Source organism: Primulina tabacum, chromosome 2 (genome assembly GCF_025594145.1).
Source record: "Primulina tabacum isolate GXHZ01 chromosome 2, ASM2559414v2, whole genome shotgun sequence".
In the NCBI taxonomy this organism is placed as follows: domain Eukaryota; kingdom Viridiplantae; phylum Streptophyta; class Magnoliopsida; order Lamiales; family Gesneriaceae; genus Primulina; species Primulina tabacum.
Window position 1 is genome coordinate 53,862,963 of NC_134551.1, and position 22,944 is coordinate 53,885,906.

At 34.8% G+C, this 22,944-nt stretch overlaps 1 protein-coding gene, 2 long non-coding RNA genes and 1 pseudogene across 3 annotated transcripts; 1 reads left to right on the top strand and 3 right to left on the bottom strand.

Moving 5' to 3' along the window:
• The first annotated feature begins 1,351 nt into the window (after positions 1 to 1,351).
• Positions 1,352 to 6,234, top strand: LOC142537878 (serine/threonine-protein kinase SRK2I-like; annotated as a pseudogene).
• Positions 6,235 to 6,596: 362 nt separating this feature from the next.
• On the bottom strand, positions 6,597 to 7,442 carry LOC142538091 (uncharacterized). Its single transcript, XR_012818643.1, has 3 exons — positions 7,370 to 7,442; positions 7,142 to 7,282; positions 6,597 to 7,063 (listed from the first exon to the last, which is right to left on the bottom strand). It is a non-coding gene; the product is annotated as an uncharacterized LOC142538091 (long non-coding RNA).
• A 1,713-nt stretch (positions 7,443 to 9,155) lies between these two features.
• LOC142538092 (uncharacterized) lies at positions 9,156 to 10,745 on the bottom strand. The gene is made up of 3 exons (XR_012818644.1): positions 10,537 to 10,745; positions 10,329 to 10,440; positions 9,156 to 9,543 (listed from the first exon to the last, which is right to left on the bottom strand). It is a non-coding gene; the product is annotated as an uncharacterized LOC142538092 (long non-coding RNA).
• A 5,805-nt stretch (positions 10,746 to 16,550) lies between these two features.
• On the bottom strand, positions 16,551 to 21,766 carry LOC142537028 (BEL1-like homeodomain protein 2). The gene is given in 6 exon segments (XM_075642551.1): positions 16,551 to 17,168; positions 18,131 to 18,191; positions 19,220 to 19,602; positions 20,307 to 20,702; positions 20,704 to 21,497; positions 21,500 to 21,766. Coding segments are annotated over 6 exon segments (2,187 nt in total). The 5' UTR covers positions 21,555 to 21,766; the 3' UTR covers positions 16,551 to 16,670.
• Positions 21,767 to 22,944: the final 1,178 nt, after the last annotated feature.

The following is a 22,944-nucleotide window of genomic DNA, read 5'->3' on the forward strand; positions in this document are numbered from 1 at the left end:
ACCCTGGTATGCTTTTATCATTTGAAATTATATGAAGATAATATGCTAAATCTGTTTTCAGACTTCCGTAGGGAGAGTGCATGTGGGTGGGGGAATTTTAACAGATCTTTCGTTCAAATTTAACATATTAAATTTTCCAAAAAAAATGGTTTTTATATAATTGCATGATAATAATTTATATAAATTTTAAGTTTCTTGGTTTTGATTCAAATTTAAATTGCACCCGTAAAAGTTTTTTTCGAAGATAAGAGACAGAGCATTGGTGGTTGCCGCCACCTCCTTCAAAAAATTTTATATTTTAAATTTTTTGGTGGTTCTTAATTCTCCTCCGTATATGAAAATTTGCAACTCTCAATTCTCCTTGACTTTTCTTTAGTGGTTCTCAAATTTCAATCTCGTCTCCATTATCTATTCGGCCCAATCACCCCATATGCCATTATCCAGTAAGTAAACATAACAACAGAAAAAAACAATGTAGAATTGAAACCAAGAAAAAAACAAATTAAGTAAACATTAGATACAAAGTGTTCGAGTTAATTTTCTATAGAAAGTTCAATTATCTCTGGGTTCTAATATATTTTAAATATTTTGTTAGGTGTTATTTGTCTAGCTCTCAATAGAGAAAAAGGAAAACTAAACAAGAAGCATTATTTCAAAGCTTTTTTTTTTTCAATTTTTCTCGAGCTCAATTTGAATATTTACTCTCTATTTGGACAAGTACGTATAAAAAGTTACTTTCATTTTCATTTGGCTGTACAGAATCAAGATGATGATTGAGAATGAGGTGGTGGACAAAATCAGTGAGTTGCCGGATGATGTTCTTGTTGCCATAATCTCTCGATTAACATGGCAAGAGGCTATAGCCACCAGCGTCCTATCCACTCGTTGGCGCAACCTATACACCTACGTCATCCGTCTTAGCTACAACACTCAACATTCATCGTAGCAATCAAATTACACATATGTACCAAATGTAACGGCCGCCTCCTCCAAATCTTGATAGAAAGCGAAAACAGGATCCAGTTCCGCTGCAACTTTTCTGTTTTGGCAGTAATCTGCAAGTGACTTTCTATTAAGGTTGAAAGTTGCGTAAAGCTTACCCGGAATCGTGGACCCAAAATCCAGCCCCCCGAAATTGCGTGTGAAAATGTCCTCGTGTCCAAAAAGTTGGCGTTTGACCCCATCAATCTCTCGCTGCAGATTTTGGAGCTTAGCACGATCTTTCTTGATATCTACTTCCAAGTGGTGAATTCTGGGAATATGATCCATTTTTTGTGTGGAAATGATTGACGGATCAGTAGAACTCAGTTCACTCACTAAAGCTGATATAAGTTGCCATTTCCACAAAAAAATGGATCCTATTTCCATAATTCACCACTTGGAAGTAGATATCAAGAAAGATCGTGCTAAGCTCCAAAATCTGCAGCGAGAGATTGACGGGGTCAAACGCCAACTTTCTGGACACGAGGACATTTTCGCAAGCAATTTCGGGGGGGGGGCTGGATTTTGGGTCCCCGACTCCGGGTACGCTTTACGCAACTTTCCACCTTAATAGAAAGTCACTTGCAGATTACTGCCAAAGGAAAAAATTGCAGTGGAACTCGATCCTGTTTTCGCTTTCTATCAAGATTTGGAGGAGGCGGCCGTTACAGTTGGTACGGCAATGGATATACCGATCATGCACGACAGTGATCGATATGATTTCGTCAAGGATATCGGTGTTACCCGATTGATGAGAGATAAGCAGACGAAAGATATTGTTGCTGTTAAGTACATTGAAAGAGGGGACACGGTTTGTTCTTGATTTTCATCCTTTGTTACTCTATCTTTTGGTTTCGGTGAAGACTGGAGATATTCTTGTTTAGCAGCTGTAAAATCGGTTTGTTTCGCCGACTGTAAAATGTCTATTTTCTTGAATTTTCGCAGTCAATGACTAGAGTTAATGGTATTACCGGAACTGTTCAATTGTCATGCATGCTTTAGCTTCGTCGGTTGGATCGAATTCTTTTGAAGTATGATTCTCATTCTCTTGAAATTCTTGGAGTTATTCTTTTATCTCTTTCATATGCCTAAGCAAACTCCTTGATTGAGCACCTCCATTTATGCTTAATTTCTAGTTCTATGCATGAAATTAAAATGGCTTAGAAATAATCTTCTTTTTTGCTTTTTTCGTTTCTTTAACTATGATCATGTTATTTTTAACTTACAATTATGACTACCGAGATTGATAATCATCATAAATTAGTCGTAATATTGAAGTTTTTGCTAAACGATAAAGTTAAAATACTCCTCCAATTCATGACTCTCCTGGACTTGCACTTTGTGAGTGCTTGTGTTTAGTTCTAGTAACTTTTAGTGATTAACCAGCTGCTTATGGTTTTATTGCAGATAGATGAAAATCTGAAGACGGAAATTATCGATCATAGGTCTTGGAGGCACCCTAACATTGTTAGATTTAAAGAGGTTTGCCACCGATTATCATTTTGACATTCTCAAGTCTGAATATTTTGTTTTAGATCATTCCGACACCAACTCATTTGGCTATTGTGATGGAGTATGCATCCAGAGGAGAGTTATACGACTGCGTATCTAATTAAGGGCACTTCCGTGAGAATAAGGTTTCAGATTCAGTAATATATAATAGTCGCATATAGTGGTTTGGTCATTTGGGTTGTTCATGATGCTGTTTGTGGATGTTTCTCATGAAGGCTCGGTGACCTCTTTCGACAACTTATATATGGAGTCAGTTATTGCCATTCCATGGTATCATATTCTTCGATTTGTATATATATTTTTATGTTCCTTAATTGCAAGGTGCAGAATAAGAATCTGATTGGGATATTTTGTTTCTTGATATCTGAAGCAAGTACGTCATCGAGTCTTGAAGTTGGAAAACACATCGTTGGATGAAAGCTCAGAGTCTCGACTGAAGATATGCTATTTCGGCTATCCAAAGGTGATATTGTGTAATATCCAAGCTTGGTGAACGGTACGGTTTAAGATTTCTCATGTTTATGGACTATTTGGTTAAGTTTAAGTATAATTTAGATGTTAAGAATTTGGATTTATGATTTATAGTATTGTTGATTATAGATGGTATGTAGTCATAGTGTAGCGTCGTTGCGATTTAATTCATGATTATTTGTATGTTGAGCCAATTGGTATGAGGCCAATTGTAGTGGCTAGATAAGACATAGTGGTGCAACTTTCATGTTGAGAGTGCTGCCGAATTATGAGGAGAAGCGACGTTGCGATTCGATTTTAGATGCAAAGTTTATTGTGGGCTACAGAGGAGAGTGCACCCGCACTCCATTATGCAGTGCACCCGCGGTGATTGGACAGAAGGGTCAGTGCACCCGCACTGAAAAAGAGACCGCACCCGCGGTGTTTGGGCAGAGGCGACACCGCACCCGCGGTAAAAAAAACTTAGTGCATCCGCAGGTCGACGTTTTCAGATTTTCGGATGATGTCCAGTACACGCAGCGCACCCGCGGTCCAAGGCTTAGCGCACCCGCGGTGCTTGTATAGTAAAGTCGTGTTTTCGGTTTTAAGTGATTAGATACAAGAGTTGGTTCACTTCTCTCTCATTTCTCTCATCTACTTCTCGATTTCTTCAGCAAGGGAGACTAGGGTTCCTACTTTTCTATCTTTGATCCTTTGATTCAAGCTTATTGTTGGATTATTGAAGTGAGAACAAGGTTCTTTTGTGTTCAAGGAGCTAATGTAAGCTTATGGTTTAGTTATTCCTTGGATTATGGTGTTGGAGAAATTATGGGATTCATTATTGTGTTGGTTTTATGGGTTTTATGGTATGGTTGTTTGATTATTGGGTTGTTGATGATGCAATACATGGTTTATTGTTGTAGGATTTGTACCAAGAGAATAGAATCAAGCTTTTCATTGATTGTAAGTTGAATTCATTCCTTGTGCTCACATGATGTATATGTATGGTATTTCAATGGTTTTACTATGCTATTCCCTTCCATTTGATTCATGTTATGTATTGATACACTTTGTTGTATATTAGAGGCATTTTTATGTCTCAATTATGTAAAGGGAATACAAAAGAATAGAGTCTTCAAAGTGTTTGATTTAATGCCAAAGAGAGAGTTCAAATTGATTTATTGGATTGATAAAGAGATAGACAGAGATTGCATGCAATTAGTTGATCAACGACCATAAGCTTATATCCCAACAGAGTATCGATTATCGATGGGATATAGGTACAGAGACAGAGATACTATTTAAATGTCAATCCACCAGAGAAAAGAGAAATACCATCGTTATTGTTATGCTATACCATGTTATTCATGTTTCAAGAGTTGGATGGTATTTAATGATTTCAAAGTCATGTTTTACAGAGTATGATATGTATCCATAATTATGTAAGAGTTCCACTTGCTGAGTTTTATACTCATTTCAGTTATTCATGTGATGCAGATAAGAGCGACGAGCCAGGACGTTGATTGGAGCCGGGGTCATATGCATATAAGAGATGGAAGGAAGAAGATATTTTGCTAGCATTTTGACATGATCAAAAATGATATTTTGTATTTTGATGCAACACTTGATTGATCATGTATCTACTTTTGATTGTAAATATTTTATGTCAAGAAAATTTTAAATCCTTCTTCCCTCTAAGTAAATTTTTAATTTTCCGCTGTGTTATTTTATAAAATCAGTCGAGGGCGTTACATATTGGTTATACAATTATCCTCAACATTACTAAAACATATGTTTTATAATTCCCTGCCATCCAGATTTGAACCAAAAGTTGTTGCATCTTTTTTTTTATAGTCTTAGAAATTATTTGGAAAAGACCTTCATGATGGTTTCTACTTAACTTATAATTTATAAACTAATTTGATTTCCTCTGTTCTTTACAGTCTTCTGTGCTGAATTCACGACAAAATTCTCCAGTAGGAAGGCCCGCATATGTTCCTCCTGAAGTGATGATTAACAAAGAATACGATGGCAAGGTAAAACCAATCGTTGGCTCTTAATCTTGAATCTGTAAAATGCGGTTTTGCTATTTATAAATTTGCTTCAAAGATATTGTTTTCTACCATTCGGGCTTGTCCCCTGAGAAACCCAGAATGTATCATGTAACAAACTCGGGGCTTTCCTTGTCCACTGATTAAATAGTTATAGTTGGAGCTATGACTTTGGCATCGTGAAATCTTTCGTCTTGATTTCGTGCTATGAAATTCCAGCTCCTGAGGTTGCTAGGTTGATTTTTATGTTCGTATCACTTGTCAAGCACTTACTCCAAGTATTGGTCTAGAGTGATTTTGATGATTTATTCTTATATGAAACTCGAAAGTGATGGTTGAGGGCTTGATGGCTTGGAATGTTATGTATAGCTTAATGATCTTTTAATTGATTGGTACTTGAATATATACCAAGAATTTGACTGCTTGCTTCAGGCTGCAGATGTGTTGTCCTGCGGAGTGACATTATATGAAATGCTTGTTGGTGCCTATCCATTTAGGGTATATTCTGGAAAACCCTAGGACTTTCCTGAGGCAATACGGAGAATATCAGATGTTCGGTACTCCTTTCCAGAAGACGTCAACATATCTGAGGAATGTCGGGATCTGATTTCTAGGATCCTTGTTCGAGATCCTGCCCAGGTGAGTGATTGTCAAACTTTTTGAGTGAATATTTGGAAACTGAGTTCGATCCCAAGTGACACAGACATGATCTTGGTCAGCGCATCACGATGTCCGGTATTAAAAACCACGAGTGGTTTAAAAAGAAGCTTCCTGTAGATTTGGTGGATGAGGAGACAACAGGTAACCAATCTGAAGAGCCTACGCAGAGCCTTGAAGCCATCATGCAGATCATTTCTGAAGCCAAAACACCTATCCAAACCAACCGGACGTGATGGATGATGACAGTACTGAAGACCTCGATTCTGACCCCGACACAGATGTTAACAGCAAAAGGACGTAATCTACACGTCGTGACTCCATTCGCAAGTTGTTGGACTGAAAATTGAAACAATATCAAGATATATTTCTTGGCCAACTTAGAGAAGAATGCTTATACGAATCTTGCTCTGGTTATTTGATCAGAATTTTTGTTGTTTGCAGATATCATCATTCTATTAATTGTAAAAACATAGGGTTGGAGGAGTTATATTTTTTTTTGTGCGTCTTCTGTCCATCCCAATTTTATGAATCTTTTGTATCATAGACCTAGTAGCTGAAAGTTGAGACTTTGCTGCGGTTATATTTTTGCAAATCGTTCCATTATATATATATTTATTAAATGCTAGATCTTTGGAGGTCTTGAAACTACAAATTTCATGACCCCACCCCAAACAACAGAAAACAAACACTAAAAATACAAAACAATTTTTTTTTTAAAAAAAGTCACAAATATTTATTCAGTTGTGGTTTAAAGAGAGTTATTGGTCCTAGATCCTTGTCCAAAATAATGGTCTTGCTGTCGCAAAGTTTGATTCTTTCTCATGTATCAATTCGATCAAGGTATAAATTCCACTTGTTGAAGAACGCACTTAAAAAACAATTAATACTGGAATATAATGGAAATGTTGTTACTAAAAATCCTGACGAGAGTAAAGCCCCGCACCGAAATGAGGTATTTACTAATTTTGCAAAGGAACTCAATTTTACTTGCAAGAAGCCAACAGATTCAACATACCAAAAATTAATGATGGTTTATCAACCTTACCACTGAATCACCAGGCGGATGGGTGATTATACATTGGACATAGATGTAGTATTTCCTAGATAATTATTAGTTTAGCCGAGATTGGTATAATTGGTGGGAAATGAAATCGTGCAAGAGCTGCAGCCTTGCATCGGATTTCATAAGTTTCTTCACAAGGTTGGACAATGAGTTGTTCCAGTCCGATGCCTTCTCGTGTGATCAATAAATATGTAAAGGCCAACTCATCTATAGACCCTGTAAACCCCGAGATGGTCACCTCTTTGAGATTGAATTGTGTTTTGCGTGGTGATGATACCCATTCAAGCATCACCCTCGACTGGCGATAATATGTGTAACCAAATACTTGATAATCCCATCGCAGAAGCTGCAAATTAACATATAAATTAGATTTTTACACATCATATCATCTTCTATATATATTTTTTAGAGTAAAACCACGCACCTTTAGTTCAAGTTTCTGCAAGTTAGGACAATCCCAAGCCTTAAGTAAGTATGGATGAACTCTCTTGCCTCCATCGATATTCGATAATCGAAGCTTGAGATGCTTTAGATTCCTTAATAAGGGTGCGTGGATCCATAAGAACTACCAAAGGAAGAAACAATCATCAATCAATAAAACGTTAAAAGAAGACATATACCAATTGATTAGCGTACAAATAGTAAAAAATACCGTCTTGCCCGTTATGTGGACTTCAATTTGTTGTAGTTGGTCTAGAATACAAGATGAGATTCCAGGTATGATTGTACACCATTAGTCCTTACGACCCGGGACAACATTGAGGCTCTATATGCTAGGGCCGTGCTTTGACTCATTTACCGGCTCCAGGAGAGTCATCAGGTGGCGAGGTTGGGTACAGTTGCGACACATATAGGAGCCAGTGCATTGTAGTCGGGGATTCACCGCTCACCTACGGCTGTGGATATCCTATGTGATCTTATGTAATAATAGTGCATGGAATCTCTGGCCAGAGTACGAGATGTACGTTTGGAGAAGGAGTTCTCCAAATAGTACACGCGATGCCACTATTATAGTTATCACATAGTTATCGAATTATTATGCAACCCTCGATGAACCAATGGTTGCAGATTCGATCGGGATATATGAGTTGAAGGGACCGTACTGTACGCTAATCATAATCGACTGGTTCTTGCAGGCACTATCAGTGATACCTAGGGGATCATGGGACGATGCTACTAGACGCTCTTACCAAGATCCGATGGGTGCAATCAGAAATGAGTTCTGACATTCTTGATCAAGGTGTTGATGAAAAGAATGTGGCTAACTAGGGTAAGCCCTAATAAGAATAAATGTTATTCTGAATCACAAAGAGTTGTGAACCCACGGCTAGCTGTATCCCTGAACCATTGAGGGTCACACAAGCACTGGATTATTTTGTCCCCGTTGAGATAATAAATTCAAGGAGTTGAATTTATAGAAAACATTGAGAGAATAAATTCAAGGAGTTGAATTTATATTATGATATAGTAAATTCAAGGAGTTGAATTTATGATAATTAAATTTTGAGAAAATAAATTCAAGGAGTTGAATTTATGAGATAGTAAATTCAAGAAGTTGAATTTATGAATTTGGAGAGAATAAATTCAAGGAGTTGAATTTATCAAATTAAAGGATTTAATTTATTAAACTCAAAAGTTGAGTTTATTAAATATTAAATTAAATATAGTGGGAAGTATGTTTAATGGGCTTGTAGGGGTACAAGTCCAACATACTAAATAATTAAAGTTTTTAATGCACTTTGATTAATTAAATAAACTAGTTGGACTAGTCCAATTAATTAATCAAACTCATTAATGTTAATTATGGTAATTAGGTTATGGAATTTTTTATTCTAAAATTTTTGACCTAAAATCAAATCCTCCACTAATTTGAATGGTGAGATTTTCGAGAATCCACAAGTATAATCTTCCAAATATTTTGTTAACTTAACTAAATAAATTAATTAAGTAAATGATGGTTAAAGAAATAATAAGAATATATTTTATTCTTATTAATTGGGAAGATTCGAAACTTGCTCTCCAATTTTGAAAAACCAATTGCTGCTCTCGAAATTTTTTCTTCTTTTGCAAGGAAGTTTCGGCCACTTTATTGGATAGGTATTGGGTCGATTTTTTTTTGTGTTCTATCTCAACGCAAAAGTTTTTCTAAATTTCTAGTGCAATTTAGAAAAGGAACAAATATTTCAGTCGTGGACCGGATTAGGAGATCGAAGAAAGTTCGTAGGGATTTACAACAAGAGCTACGTCTGCTAATACCGGTGTAGTTGGAGCCACGTGATTTATTCACCAAAGGTATAACTTTTAAACATCTTATGAATGTTTATGTTAAAATCATACGAGCGCCTAAAGCAAAACATATTTTGATTATCAAAATAAATTAAAATTTTAAAACTTCCGCTGCGTTTGGGCGTATAGAAAACCGAGATCCAACAGATATATCATGCGTATGTCAATGCTCTCTACTTCTCTTTCCAGCAGCAATGGAAACCATGTCTTGATATTGGCTCCCTTCAAACAGGGAGAATGCACCCTGAATTCCTTCAAAAAGCCGCAACCGTTGTTTGAATTCAAGAAATCATAAATCTCCTTTATGTATTTTGGGAATTCCTTTTCTTCTAATTGTTGAACATATGTGTAATTTGATTGTTCCGATGGATGTCGAGTGTTGTAGCTAAGACGGACGATGTAGGTGTATAGGTTGCGCCAACGAGTGGATAGGACGCTGGTGGCTATAGCTTCTTGCCATGTTAATAGAGAGATTATGGCAACAAGAACATCATCAGGCAACTCGCTGATTTTGTCCACCAACTCATTCTCAATCATCATCTTGATTCTGTACATCCAAATGAAAATGAAAGTAACTTTTTATAAGTATTTGTCCAAATAGAGAGTAAATATTCAAATTGAGCTCGAGAAAAATTGAAAAAAAAAAACAAACAAGCTTTGAAATAATGTTTCTTGTTTAGTTTTCCTTTTTCTCTATTGAGAGCTAGACAAATAACACCTAACAAAATATTTAAAATATATTAGAACCCATAGATAATTGAACTTTATATAGAAAATTAACTCGAACACTTTGTATCTAATGTTTACTTAATTTGTTTTTTTCTGTTGTTATGTTTACTTTTCGTTGAATCTTTTACTGGATAATGGCATATGGGTGATTGGCCGAATAGATAATGGAGAAGAGATTGAAATTTGAGAACGACTAAAGAAAAGTCAAGGATAATTGAGTGATACAAATTTTCATATACGGAGGAGAATTGAGAACCACCAAAAAATTTAAAATATAAAATTTTATAAGAAAATTTAAATGGAGCGCAAGTTGAAGGAGGTGGCGGTAACCACCAATGCTCTGTCTCCTATCTTCGAAAAAGACTTTTACGGGTGCAATCTAAATTTGAACCAAAACCAAGAAACTTAAAATTTATTATCATGCAATTATACAAAACCTTTTTTTTTTTTGTAAAATTTAATATGTTAAATTTGAACGAAAGATCTGTTAACGTTCCCCCACCCATGCACTCACTCTCCCTATGGAAGTCTGAAAACAATCAAGGCCCCAGATTTAGCATATTATCTTCATATAATTTCAAATGATAAAAGCATACCAGGGTCGTCCTGATCGGAAAAAGAAAACGACGGAGCTTGGCGGCGGAGAAAGGGTGACTTTTTTGTATTTGAGAATAGAATTCTGTCCAAATCGAAGCACAAAACGTAGACCTCGTAAAAGAATAGATCAAGTTTAATATGTCTGCTCTGATTCTCAAAGAAAATAAGCAAAAAGTGACGTGGTTAGAAACTTGAATCATCTAATACCAGAATCGTCGGAGAATGCAACGTCCGGAAAAGAAAACGACGGAGCTTGGGCGGTTGTCCACGCCGGAGAAAGGGTGGCCTTCGCTGAAGTAAATATCCAAGTCAAAAACCCTTTTACAAATAGAATATATTTGGACTCTAGAAATTTTAAAATCTAATTTTCTTAATAATTTGTTTTATACACGAAACTGATTATGCTAATTTTTTAATATTCAAAAATAAGAGAAGAGAATATTTTCGGAAAACTCAAAATTATATCATGAGCACATTAGGTTAGTATAAGTTGCTTATATATTATTAATAATAATAACTTTTCGCATATGTTATATTTTGTGGTGATTTTTTTATTTTAAATTTAATGCTTCCTTATAATGATTTTTTATATAAGGAAATTATCATTTAAAAATTCTAAAATTTGGATAAAGATTGCAAAAATATTTTATTAGTTTTAAATTTTTTGGAAAATGGATATGATAGTGATAAGATGATACACAAATTTAGTAAAATAGATTTTTATAACTAGTAAAATATTTTTTATTAAAAAAATATTAGTTAATTTAGTTTAGTTTTATATATATCAAGTTAAACCGATTAAAATTTTATATATATTAGTGAACGACACACACTCGATGCGTATGTAAAATAATGACTTTTACTTATATGAATCATGATCGTCAATGGATTGTGTTGATTCATAAAATTTTGTTACATTTTTAAATTATTATTTATATAATGATATTGCAATTATATTAAATATGTAATCTGTAGAGATAATATGTTAAATTTGAATTTTTAAAGTGGATTAGATATTATAGTTATGAGTAAATTCGAGTTATTCTTTGTTTTTGTTTCTTTTAAGTTAAGTGCTTCTTCGTTTAAGCCAGGCTCAAGTTTTAGTTAATTTTGGTAAATCTATATATTTTTTCCCCTTTGGATTGCAGTCCCAGAGATATTTTTTTTCCCTAGTATAATTTATTTGCTTGATGGATTTATATATTACTTAATTTTTTGAAAGCATAAATATATTGTATCCGTGGGTTCAAAATCTCAACTGAATTTTTGGTTCCAATTCCGACGATAATTTTATAGGTTAATGTTTCTATGCGCGTAAAAATTCTCACGATTACTTGAGTGATCTTTGATAGGGATGGAAATGGGTTGGGTTCAGCAAGACCCGAGACCAGACCCTTATAATTATGAAGGAACTGAGACCCTCTCGGTCCCTTCTAAAACTCGCTCTGATCCATGCTCGAAAGTTAACATGTTCAACAAAGGATGTAAACAAACCGAATCGTATCGAAATTTTGAAGGCTCGAATTAGTTCTATTCGTGTTCGAGCAAGATTCGAATTCGAAAATTCTATTACATTTGGTTAAAATTCGAATAAAAGCTCGAGTTCGAATTCGGCTCGAAAGATTCAAACATATCCACGAGCTATTTGAACTATTGCTTGAAAATAAGTACTCGAAAGACTCGAAATTTATTTATTTAATATATAATTATTTTATATTAGTAAAATATTAAGGCTCGCAACTATCGTAACTATAATTTAAGCTCGAGTTCGGCTCGAAAAAAGTGTCAGCATGTTCAAATTCGGCTCGAATTGGATAAGTTCAAATACAAATATTTTTCGAACCGGCTTGAAAAACTCGGGAACGACTTGGTTCGTCGTTTACACTCCTAGGTTAAACTCATCAAACCCCCTGGACCTGGCAATAATTATATTCGTATTTTTTTATTAAAAAATTTAATTTTGAACCGGTACGCTTATAACATGAATTGATAAAAAAAAAAACACTCTTTCAACATAATATTAAAAGCAACAATTCTACGCAATTCATATAAATCTCATAAAATATTAATTGGGTATTAAAGTATATATGAACCATAAAATCTGTTACCCAACTCCTGCTCCTTCAGTTGATACCCAAATCATACCCATTTAACATTACCAAACGGGTGGGGTTCGGGTTCGGGTACGGGTTATACCCATACACATGTCATCCCTAATCTTTGATGATTGATGGAGAAATGACTCTCTGTGTGGGATTTTTGGTTTGTCATTTCAATAGCTCCGGTTTTTAATCTGTGGTTTTTCTGATTTATTATTGACTAATCAAATGATATTCAATTTTAATTAAGTCATGAGCGATATTTTTAGGTTTGTTTAATTTGTTCATGTTTCTTGAGCTAGATATAAAGTGTCCGAGTTAATTTATATATATATAATGTTCAATTATTTATGTGTTTTAATATATATTTTATTAGATTTTATTTGTCTAGCTCTCAATAGAGAAAAAGGAAAACTAAACAATTAAGAAGCATTAATTCAAAAGCATCTCTTAAGTACTCGCTGCTCCTCGACAGTATCCCAAAGCTCATTGAGTTCAGTTCAGACGATGATCAAGATCACCTGCTTGGCCACGTCTTGCCTGTAATCTCATCTTGTATTCTAGACTAACTACAACATATTGAAGTCCACACAATGGGGAAGATGGCAATTTGAATTATTTGTACTCTAATCAATTGGTATATATGTGCCTTCTTTCAACGTTTTATTGATGATGATGACGACGACGATAATGATTTCTTCCCTCTGTAGGACTTATTACGCCCCGAACACTTAGTAAGGAATCTAAAGCATCTCATTCTTCGAGTATCGAATATCAATGGTGGCAACTACAGTGCCTTCATGCTTACTTTTGTCATCCTAGCTTTCTGAAACTTGAACTAAAGGTGTGTGTTTAATTTGACTATAAAAATATATATAGAAGATAATATGACGTGTAAAAATATAATTTATATGTTTCGTTTACAGCTTATGCGGAAGGGTTTTGAAGCATTTGATAATACTACACGTAATTGACAGTTAAAGATGTTACATGAAATAGGATTATTAACAAGTAAACCACAACCTGATCATCTCAAAGAGGTGACCATGCATCTCCGGGTTTACAGGGTCTATATATATTCTAGATCGGTTAAATTTTACATGTGTTTTGATCATACAAGGTTCTCAAAAATTTCTGACTTCCATTTTCTCCCTCACCGCGCGCTCTTTCCCTCGTGTCTAATGACCAAAATCCAGCAATCCGATGGAGAACCTTCCGTTACAAAGCCAAAAATATACAATCTTTGCATTCTTGATCAGCTTATTTCTACCAAGTTGAAAACACAAGCACACACATACAGAAGGATCCAAAAATACCAATCTACAGAATAAGTTGAGTTAGCCAAACAGGGAATCAATTACGAGAAAAATCGGATCATTAAATAGGAAGTATGTCGATATAGCAAAAGGGTAGCCACTAATCTATCAGGAGCAAACAAACTTGTACAGTGTCCGAGTTCATACTTGTTCAGACTTAATTCTTTTACGCGATCTGACTTTCATTTAATTTAGCATGAAATGCTTGTACTCAAATCAATGTACTTACTTCGTTCTTTCAAAAATTACTAAACATTTTTGGAACTTTTTAGTTTTATGTTCGAGTGATTCATAAATAGTGAGGTGGGCCTTTGATTTTCTGGAAATTGAAAATCGTATCATTCTGCATCATTGTTGTAATGTGGTCCTTTTTCTAGCACGTTAATTTTGATAATGGAGGCATTTATACTCTGGCAGAAATAAAATTAAAAAGTGGGTTTTGTGTAATAGGGGAAAGTATCTTAAATAATAGTAGGTCTCTTGTGACACGGTCTCAAAGATCTTTATCCGTGACACGGTCAAACATATTCATATTTAAAATAATATGTAATATTTTTGGTATAAAAAATAATATTCTTTCATGCGTGACCCAAATAGGATACATGTCTCACAAAATTGACTCGTGAAACCGTCTTTCAAAAGTTTTTGTGTATAAATAATGGTATCTGGCCAATTTCAAAATAACATAAAAAATAATCACTTAAATAAGCAAGATTCTCTCAAACACTCCTTTGGTGCGGCCACATTTTAAATTTGAGGACACCATCAAGCTCCTCGAGGAGGCGAAATGGTGTGTGTATATATATAGGGAAAACTCTTTTTTTAATCCATTAACATTTTCAATTTTTTTTTTCCACTAAATTTTCAAATTTTGATTTGAACATTAACTTTCAAATTTTGTCTATTTGGTCCAAATGCTGACTTGGTATCGACACATCATCAATTTCCGATAACACGTCAGCATTTTTTAATGTCACATTAGTATTTTTAGTTAACACGTCAATATTTAGACCAAAGTAGTCGAAAATTAAAAGTGTATCAAAACCAAAATTTGAAAATTTAGTGTACCAAAACAAAAAATTAGACAACTTCTTGGACCAAAAAAATTATTTTCCCCTTTACACACACACATATATATAGTGAGTACCCACCATGTGCCCCTACGTGAGCAACTATGAGACAACGCTTTGTATATCCAATAAGTGGACGCTTCCGCAGCTGGTGCTCACATAACTTCCATGGCGAATATTCATCATATCAAACAGGGCCGATCCTAACAATATTTGGGCCCGAGTCTAACTTTTAAAAACAGGCCTCCGAATCATAATGCGTGTTCATATTTTTTTTAGTTCCATAGCAATTTTTCAAATTAAATCAATACGTCAAAGACAATATAAAAAACTAAATAAATAAAAATATCAAACATGTCCAAAATGATCACTAAAAAACAACCCGCCTAACAGTTTTAGAGCTAAAAATACTAATCAAGTTGTTCAGTAATTTCTTTCTCAATCGATAACATAGCCAATCCATTCAATCTTTCTCGTGACATGGTTGATCGGAGAAAAGTTTTGATGAGCTTTAATACAGAGGCAGACAAATAGCTCGTACGAAGAAAGAGAACTTGTCATACGTGGGGCGAAACAAAAAACATGAGCAAATAGAGACCACAGAGTCTGAGAAAGACTCGTGACCAAAATTTCGAGAAAAAATACTTTGAATTAAAACAGAAAATACACTACACATTGAAAGCCGGATAAACATTACATCCACCAAAATTTCAGTCAAAAGCGTAGATTATAGATACCACATAAAGCCCCGAAGAAAGTAAAAAGCTACAATAAAAAATTAGAAGCCCGAACAAAGCAAATACGAGAAAATAGACTTACAGCTCCTCACGAGTCTTTCAATCAAACCTAGAGATGACGCAACGACTGGAGTCGATTAGGGCTTGTCTGCAGATGAATATTGGGGGAGATTGAGGAATAAATCGATAACATGCTAAGCAAGTTCCATTTAATAAATACTTGATTTTGGGCTATCTAGTAAATAGTATTTATATAATAATTTTTTTAAAAAAATTTGGGCCCCAAAAAAAAGATGGGCTTGAGTCATTGGACTCATTTGTCTCTTAATAAGCACGGCCCTGATATCAAAACTCATATATTGAGCATACTTGTTCCACGCAAATATATCAATTTTTTAAAATTTAGTCTAAAATTAAGTCTAGATTTCGCAAAATACTTGTGATTCTTGCACGCTAATTTTCACCAATAAAGAATTGATCAAAGTTAATTGAAATTGATAATTAATTGATTAAATAGATCAACTTAAAGTGTTCAAACCAGTACATATATTTTTCTACGTACGTTTTTCATTAAACGAAAATATATATTGGCATTTAATTCAATTTCAATAAATTATATTGAAGCTCTTTATACATAAATATTTACCATCAAACTTTGTTTAAATAAAAAGACTAAAATCTCTTCCATTTGCTTCCCAAAATAATTGTCATTTCTATTTGTAATTTATGATAATAGTGTACCGATCGATTGTGTCACCTCTCCTTAATAATCCTTAATATATACTTAATAAATTAGTGCTACAAATAAATTTCACTGTTCTTTGGAGAAATTAACCAAGAATAGTCAATAGAAAACTTCATGTATACATGCATGATGACAAAATTCTCTAAGTTTCATCTTCGACGTTACCAAATTTTATCACATCCTCAAACAATAGTATAATTTAATGAAACTTATAATTGATCGCTAAGATGCACATCAAAAAGTAAAAATACACATGCTAAATAAATTGTGGAATAATTTGAACTATACAATATCTCATCATGCATGTATTTTATCTGTCTAGAAAAAAGGAAACAGAATAATTATTCAAAAAGAAGTAACCGCAGAATAAAATGTTAACCCAAAAAAGGATTGATATTCTCGGATAAGTTACCGGCATGACGCAGCCCCAACGTCAGTGACACGTCGCCCGCATTAGCTCCAAGCCCTCTAAGGGTTGACTCAGTGTCTGCATGGCTCCGGCTTGGGGCGTCCGACGTGTGCATGGCCGGAAGAGGTAGCGCCGTGGAGTTAGAGGCGGTCAATGGCATGTTTACACTAATCATGGCTTGGCTTTCTGGAAAACATTGCCTATTAATTGTCATGAATGACGGGTCGTTTTCGGTGGCATTGATTTCAGATCTTCTGCCAGGAGGAGTAAGCACGACGGCGGGAGTGGTGGTGGCCGTGTGAGGCTTCGGAGTTTGTGCATTATTGATGTGGGCACCGCTGCTGCTGCTGCTTTGGTCCCGCTGACTCTCTTCTGCATCATCATCTTTGGATTCTTGTTGATACATCTCCTCCACCATGGGTTTCCATAACCGCACCCTAGCATTAATAAACCAGTTTGCAACCTGCAGACATTATACACAAAACCATAATAAAACGTAAAAATAAAACACAAATATATAAACCTAATATTCCAATTGGGTGCATGGTGGATTTAATGATAAATTAATGACTTGAGGAATTTTAAGATGCAACATCCTAAAATTAATTAATCTCATTGGAAAAGACAAAAAAGATGTTGGGTTATAGTACGGTTGTATAGTTGAGTTTCCTGCTCGACTGACTTATTTTAACGTAACGTAAATAAACACAATAAATAAATAGTCTCGAGTCCAAAAATACATGTAAAAGCAGTAAAATAAAAACATTAAATCGCTACTAATTATACTGTTCCTCGATATATCGTAGGACTCCAATATATACATACTCTGATACTCGATCCTTTTTGGCCCTCTATTATTTTAAATTTACGAATTCATTTGAAGATTATTTGAAATAATCCAAATAGGGGCTGTACGTGCATGCAGTTTTCAGTCAGCGATTCAGGTTGAAAGGTCACTGAATTGTGTGGTACTGCCTGATCATGCAATGCATGGCTACGTAATAAAGAGATTGGATATTTAAAAGATAGAAAACACTGCAAACTTTCACCTCTTACACTCCTGTACAGAATTTTTGTCTTTAATATGGATATGGATTCGCCTAGCCTTTTCTTTAACAGAAACGAGGAAAAACCACACAATAATTACACCAATCCTTGCATACGCCCATACAAAAAGTTTCTCAGTACCGCAATTGGGATATGATATGGGTTTTATTTTATGTTTACTGTGGTCCGTACCACGTACTTATACACCCCGAAACACCATTTAACGATCAATAAGCACTAATTTTAAATATCAATGATTGAGTAAAACTGGAGCAAACAATACATGCATCACAAGAAAAAAATTAATTATATAACTTCTCTTGTAAACCCATGGTATCAAATTTTAGTATTCCTAAAATCATGAACCAATTAGAATACCTGGTTTCTAGATAGGCCAGTCTGTCGAGCCAGAAGATGCTTATCTGCATCAGTAGGGTACCTGAGACGACGACACACGTCAGAAAAGAAAATGACACCACTCCTTAGATTCGAACCCTAAATTGCCTAAACGAATTGGAGTGACGACCAAACTTTAACCATGTATTGGATTTATGCGCCAAGAAAAAGACTCCCGTATTCTGTATATATATATATATATATATAAATATATAATAATTTAATTTTTATGTATCTTTTTGCAGCATGAACGTGACAATCTATCAGAGCAGTACGTAACAGCTGCAGAAGGTTCAGAATTGAAATGGGCAACTGCACGCTCTTCTTTCTTCCATCTATGGACAGAGAAGATAGAACCCCACCAAGAAATTTTACTCAATATATATATTTTGTGAAGGAAGAAACTCAACGAAATTATACATAAATATTGAACACAAAGCATATTTAATGCATTAAACTCTAAAGATGGTATCCGCCAAATTTCTAAAAAATACAAATATATGTACTATATATTATGAGTTTGTTAAAAGTAACTTTCCTAGCTAGTGGGTGTTTAGGCGTGTTGAATACTTAAAATGGAATTTTAAACTAACTTTTTATTTTATAGAATGAATTCTATTTCACAAATATATGACATGGTATCTAATAATTCGGCGGTCTCGTTTGTAGTATAATATTACACAACTTTTTAACGGAAAAATTATACGTATAGGAGTAATGCCGAGAGAAATTTCACAAAATGCAGATGAACGAACGGAGGAGTAATCTCTTTTCACCCATTTTATTTTTATAAACAACATCAGGCACGGTAATTTGAGTACCTTTAAAAGACAATATCCAAAAGATAAAAAAAAGACCCAAAAAGAAAAAAAAAAGAAAGAAATAAAGAAAACAAAACTAAACAAAAAGAAAACGCTGAACAGTTGCATGCATCAAGACTTGACTCACTTGTCTTGTCATAGAATGCCACGATAATGATTAAGTAAAGGTGTTCATTCAGTTTTTTACTGCATAAAACCAGAAGAAATTCTTGAAAAAACTCGGGAGGAAAAGGTGAAGTAAAATACGTACGGATGCAGAAAATGTTCGAAAAGCCATGCTCTCAGAATGTTCACAGATCTTTCAGGCAAGCCTCTTTGAGGTCTCCATGCTTCTTGTTCCATTATTCCCATATGATGAAACGCTCTTTGTTGCCTCAGGCTTTGCTCAAGAATTCTCAGCCTGGGTGTCTCGCCTTTCGTTATGCCCGATGTGCCCGCATCTTTCTCGCCTAAAAGTTCACAGTTCTGCTTTATTTGGGCTGAAATAGCGTCTTTCAGGCACCGGAAATGCCGAGACATGGCCTTCTGTGCGAGGCATGTGTACGGCACCGCCGCCCCGAAACCCATCACCATGTCGAATGAGTTCACAACCATTTGCATTTGCTCGCAGTAGTGGTTATATCGTCTATCCACCTGGAAAAAATAAAATTACTTGGGCTGTACATTTACAGAGAGAAACATATTATTTTTTGACAGATTTTAATTGCTTAATATTATAATGATTGTGAGATATACAAGATTGGCCTACATTTCAAATATGACGAAATTTGATGTCTTGTTTCTTAATTAATTGAGGATTCTGATTTTATTTCAGAGTTATATACTGAGAAAGGGCCAGGACTCCACATATAATAATAACTGTGTGCATCAGAGCCTAGTACAGTGAAATGATCGTTGATGTGAAGGAAAGAATATCCTGTCTCATTTGAAAATGCTATATTTTTTCAATACGAACCATATGCTACCTATTATAAAGATCGAATTATATTGTTTAAATATTCAAAAACTGTCATTGGAGAAAATAAAATGGAAGAAAAATACAACGGAATTAGCAATCTTGGATAATCAAATATTTTCTTGCGGGGCATTGGATTTCATTCTGCCGGTGGTTGCTTAGTCTCCATTCTTTTACCAAATGAAAATCCCGCGTAGTTTAATTATACCCCACAAATATAAAAAAATTATTAGGAACTTAAAAGTATTTAATTTGATTTCTTTTTGTATAGTAGTTAATGAAACCTCTTCCATTCGCCGGCAATTAAATAATAGCTTAAAAGTTGCCGGACTTTTTGTAGCCTGGTGTAGTAAATAAAGAAGAGAGTGTAGATATTACGTGCCTCGTCAAGCATGGACAATAGTTTGACCTTTCTTTTCTGATGCTCGACCCGGTCAGCGGCTGATAATGGCGGGAGATCTTTTGAAGGAGAGGCTGCAGCTCCGCCTCCTCCACTCGGATTCGAACTAGGGTTTGTACTGAATTTGTTTTTCTTGAACTGACCCCTACCGACGCTGCAGAACTCTTCCAACAACTCTTGAGCTGCCTTGGAGTACATTGAATTTCGTAGAATATTGACCGCACCAAAATTAGACCCGAACCCTCCGTGCAACTGGTGGTTCTGATTAACCCCGCCTGGAAAATGCAAAGGCCCGCTGCCTTCGCTGCCGCCTGAAACCATGTTCTTGAACCGATATGTTGCAGAAGTCGATCCTCCACCCTGCCCGAAGAAAATCATCTCCTCTGTCTTCCATCCTCATTTCTTCGGCCTTTGCAGCTTCGAATTGCTGTAATGAAGAAGATAGTGATAAAGAAAGCCCTTGTCCTTCCACAACTCCAGGAATCTCATTAGGGTTGGTTTCGTTTCCACTGTTTTGAACCCATGCTAATTGGCCGAAACCCCCGCCTGGTGCCGTATGAAAAGCTTGGAGATTTGAAGGAGAGTTGGAGGAAGATTGATTTGGAAGCAGCATGTGAAGAGTCGAAGAATTAGGGAGAGGATTTTGCGACGGAGATGGTGACGGTGACCTTTGCTGCTGTGGATTCATCAAGAAAAGCTGCATGACTGCCGCTGAATCAGCATTAATGTTTGAAATCTGATGATGCTGACTCTTGGAATCTCCGAGCCCACCACCACCGACGATCTCTTGCCGGTGTAGGAACCAATCGGCGGCGGAGGCAGGTACGTCGGGAGGAATCGTTCTGGGAATTCGATAGCCCTGAGAAATCTGATTCTCCAGTAATTCAGTACCCGTTCCGACACCACCCGAGGGGAAATTGAACATTTCTTGCAACATACCCGCGGTTTCGTAAACCGGAAGAACTCCGGATTCTTCTTCTTCCATGCCGACTAAAGGCAGCGGTGGTTCGTATCCTTGAATCCTCAGTTTGTCCTTTCGGATCTGCTGCGCCATGTGCTGCTGCTGTTCTTGTTGGGATCTCTCGAATGATCCATTCGAGAAACTGAAAATACCAGCTTGATGATAATTCTGGGACATAGAATTCATCAAACTTTGCTTGTCCGAAAATTGAAACTTCTTATTCGAAATTTATCAGTACAAGCTGGTATTGGAGGCGTAGCTATTCCCATATCACAGTCATCTTGTTCATCGTCACTTCTTTCTGCAAAACACAGCACCAGCTCCTGGTTCTATCAGTGGATCCATCAAGAAAATCCAAGAAACAAAAAAATGAAAAGAAATCAATCAAAGAAAAGAATAAAAAGGCAAGTGAGGAGTAAAAGTGAAAGCATCAAAACTTAATCACTCTTTAAATTCTTCTGTCGTTTACAATTTCGAATTCACACATACCTCTTAAAATATATGCAGATTCTTTTTATCGAATTAGAGAATATCACACATCGTTTTCTTCTCTGTGGAATTTGATATTTTTTTGGAAAAGAATTCTTCTTTTTCTCTGAGAGTACTGTCTGCTGTTTCTGAAGTGTCGTTTCTCTCTTTCTCTATCTATCTTTGTCTTTCTCTCCTTTTCTAATCTCCTTCCAGGCCGCAGCTAGAAGGAGTGCTGTGCTGTTTTCTCTGCAATATATCGCCTTCTTGAAAGAGAAGAACAATAATAAAGAAAACAACTAATTTTTTATATTATACATAAACATTTAGCAAATATATAAAGTTGTCTTCTTGTTTTATATATATATATATATATATATATATATATATATTTGCATTTATGTGTCATGCACTCATAATATTGATTGATGGAAGTTAGGATATTTCAACTAATTATATATTTTATTGTTGGAAATTATTATTTAAAAGGTGTGTGAATAATATTTTTCTTATTTTTATTTGATTGATTAAAGGTTAAATTGTTCTTTAATATTATTTTTTGGTTTCAAATGATAACTCTATTTTAGTATATATTAGTCAAAACCAAAATAATTTTACAACTTTAAAAAATATATAGTTGAATTATTATAATATCCTGATTAATTATATAAAATATTAAACTTCATTATGCCCAAGAGTCTTATCTCTTGATCAATCTGACATCAAAAAAATTAACATTTGCTTAATACCTAATATTGCAAATTTTTTTAAAAATATTATTTATTATATTATAAATTATAAAATTTTAAATATATGGATCAAGAATGCTATAATTTTAAGGTAGTAGAGACTAAATTAAGATCACTAATTTTGATGAGGATTGACTTTGATAATTCTCTTTTTAAGTCATTGTTTTAACATATATGGGAAATTCTTTACTACAATAATTCACAATATGCCGGTTTAGTTGACCCGTTGCCACATTAAGATATTATTAGAAAACACGGTTTAATTGTACGTTTGTGTATAGAATTAATCAGGCGTGTAGGATTGTATTTAATTTAAACATATACTTTCGAATATGAATAAAATAAACAAATTTAAAATATGCGAATTGGCCATTTTGTAACGTATTCAGCGAAATTTTAATTTTTTAAAAAAAATATTACATTTTTGTTTTATTTAAAACTA